Here is a 2,500-nt window from a genome sequence, read left to right on the forward strand (position 1 = left end):
CTATGTATAGAGGGCAGGTGTCTCATATGTATAGAGGGCAGGTGTCTCATATGTATAGAGGGCAGGTGTCTCATATGTATAGAGGGCAGGTGGCTCCTATGTATAGAGGGCAGGTAGTTCCTATGTGTAGAGGGCAGGTGGTTCCTATGTATAGAGGGCAGGTAGTTCCTATGTGTAGAGGGCAGGTGGTTCCTATGTATAGAGGGCATGTGGCTCCTATGTATAGAGGGCAGGTGGTTCCTATGTATAGAGGGCAGGTGAGGTGGCTCCTATGTATAGAGGGCAGGTGGCTCCTATGTATAGAGGGCAGGTGGCTCCTATGTATAGAGGGCATGTGGCTCCTATGTATAGAGGGCAGGTGGTTCCTATGTATAGAGGGCAGGTGGCTCCTATGTATAGAGGGCAGGTGGCTCCTATGTATAGAGGGCAGGTGGCTCCTATGTATAGAGGGCAGGTGGTTCCTATGTATAGAGGGCAGGTGGCTCCTATGTATAGAGGGCAGGTGGTTCCTATGTATAGAGGGCAGGTGGTTCCTATGTATAGAGGGCATGTGGCTCCTATGTATAGAGGGCAGGTGGTTCCTATGTATAGAGGGCAGTTTCTATAATAGGCTTTAGTGATTGCTTAATGGTGTGATACCCCACAATGCAAATTGGCCAGTGTGTGTGGATCAATGATTTGATATCTATTTAGTAGCCTATTTGTCTATCTCAAAGTAAAAATCCTCAATACTATGCAGACAATCGATACATCAATACTAAATCTATATCTTAAATTACAAAATGTAAGATGTCCATTAATTATTATTGACAATATAAACGAAATTGATTGACCTATTGCAATAGCCTATTCCACAGTATAGGAAAAAAAGTCTATAGTTGAAGCGACTGTGAGTCGTTGAGACCCCCCCCCCCCCCCCTCCCCCAGCAGCATTGAAGAAGCAGAATCCCGGAGAGGACCGTCTTTAATTAAGGCAATCATTCACTTTCAGATTTCGTTTCTAAGGTCTAACATGAATAATGACGTTATTAGAGTTAACCAACAAGGAGCCGCGTGGTTTTTCAAATGCATTATATAGCTTTCTGTATATATTTAATTCAACCATTCACAGGTATGAGACCGATAGCCTACGCACCCGGCAAGTTGAGGAGAGATCAACTCAAGCTCAACATCAAAACAGCAGATACATTCATATTTGTTGAATATAAAGTTTGGTATACACTGGATTCGTCCTTGAAGATAAATTACATGAGAAATGTTCAAATATAAATATTTCATCATTCCAAAAAATGGGATTCATTCTGCAGTCTACTTTCGATAGCATGTCAAATTTGAACGAAAACTCACATTTTAACTGTTAATAGAAGGAATAAATATGATGCAGGCTTAACGTCACCGATGATCCACAACTCCGAACTTGAAGGAGATTTTACGGGATCATTGTGAGCAATCTTCGGGTCGCTGCGGTATCCTACACTTCCAATGGTCTGGCAAGACAAATATTCCACTTGTGTACAAACAAATAAATTCCATAGACTACAGTTACCACCCAACACTGTACATTAATCTGCGTCTGAATTTGACTGTCCCTCATACATATGTGAGAATTCAACTGCGCACTGGTCTTGCCGCTAATGCGTACAACTTACAGAGCTATATTTAGATAAAACATTGTCATAATTTATATAAAATTCACGTCTGTTTAAAAAGGATAAACCGACCAGTGCTCGAGTCGGGTGTTCTATATGGCCGACCGTGGGCTACACGTCTCCAGAAACTAAAGAACCGAAAGCGGACCCTCGAAGCCACATCAGCGAGGTTTCTGAATAAAAAGGTCAAAAACTCGAGACTTACCGATCAGCATCGTGCGTCCAGGACCGAATAGACGTCGCTCCAGCTCGGTGTTTCACAGCGCGTAAATATTACGCGGTATCCCCAGAAAAGTAGGTGCATGCAACGACGCACAAGTATCATATGCTCCGCTCCGGGAGTTTAAACAAACACAACTAAAAGAAGCGACTGCTATATATTCTGCCCTATTTCCCAGTCTCTGTCGCTCTCTCTTTGTAATCCTTTTTCTTCCTCGGGGACAAATCCCAACAGATCCCAACTACTACAACTAAGGAAGAATGATACACATGCTCCTCAATTAGACCCCATATTGATCTGCTGCTCGGCGTGGCCCGAAGGAGGCGAGGGAAGGGGAATGGAGAGATGACGGTTTGGTTGCTTGCAACCCCCCCCCCCCCCTCTCTCTCTCTCTCTCTCTCTCTCTCTCTCTCTCTCTCTCGCTCTTTCTTTCTTGCTCAGCTGGCCGACGTTTAACCTGAGCGGACAGCGCAAATGGGAAAAGAAGCTGGTGTTATTTTAACAGCGCATATTGTCTCTTAGATAACGGTTCCGCGATGACGGCTTTGTGAAACGACTACAAGAGTAATGTCACTCTCCCTGATGGAGGGAGGAGCCAGGTCAAGGTGATCATTTATATGTATCAATCACA

At 44.1% G+C, this 2,500-nt stretch overlaps 1 protein-coding gene across 2 annotated transcripts in view; it reads right to left on the bottom strand.

The window, feature by feature from the left end:
• Positions 1–2,500, bottom strand: part of LOC109891919 (zinc finger protein 385C) — a 194,571-nt gene that overhangs the window by 67,382 nt on the left and 124,689 nt on the right. Inside the window, exon 1 of one of the 2 annotated variants that reach the window (XM_031827303.1) lies at positions 1,855–2,224. The exons of the other annotated variant lie outside the window; for it this stretch is intronic. Within the exon in view, the coding sequence (XP_031683163.1) occupies positions 1,855–1,864 (10 nt within the window). The 5' untranslated portion in view covers positions 1,865–2,224. Of the gene's footprint in view, positions 1–1,854; positions 2,225–2,500 lie in introns of those variants that run through there. 2 annotated transcript variants of the gene reach the window in all.

This window comes from Oncorhynchus kisutch, linkage group LG6 (assembly GCF_002021735.2).
Source record: "Oncorhynchus kisutch isolate 150728-3 linkage group LG6, Okis_V2, whole genome shotgun sequence".
Lineage (NCBI taxonomy): Eukaryota > Metazoa > Chordata > Actinopteri > Salmoniformes > Salmonidae > Oncorhynchus > Oncorhynchus kisutch.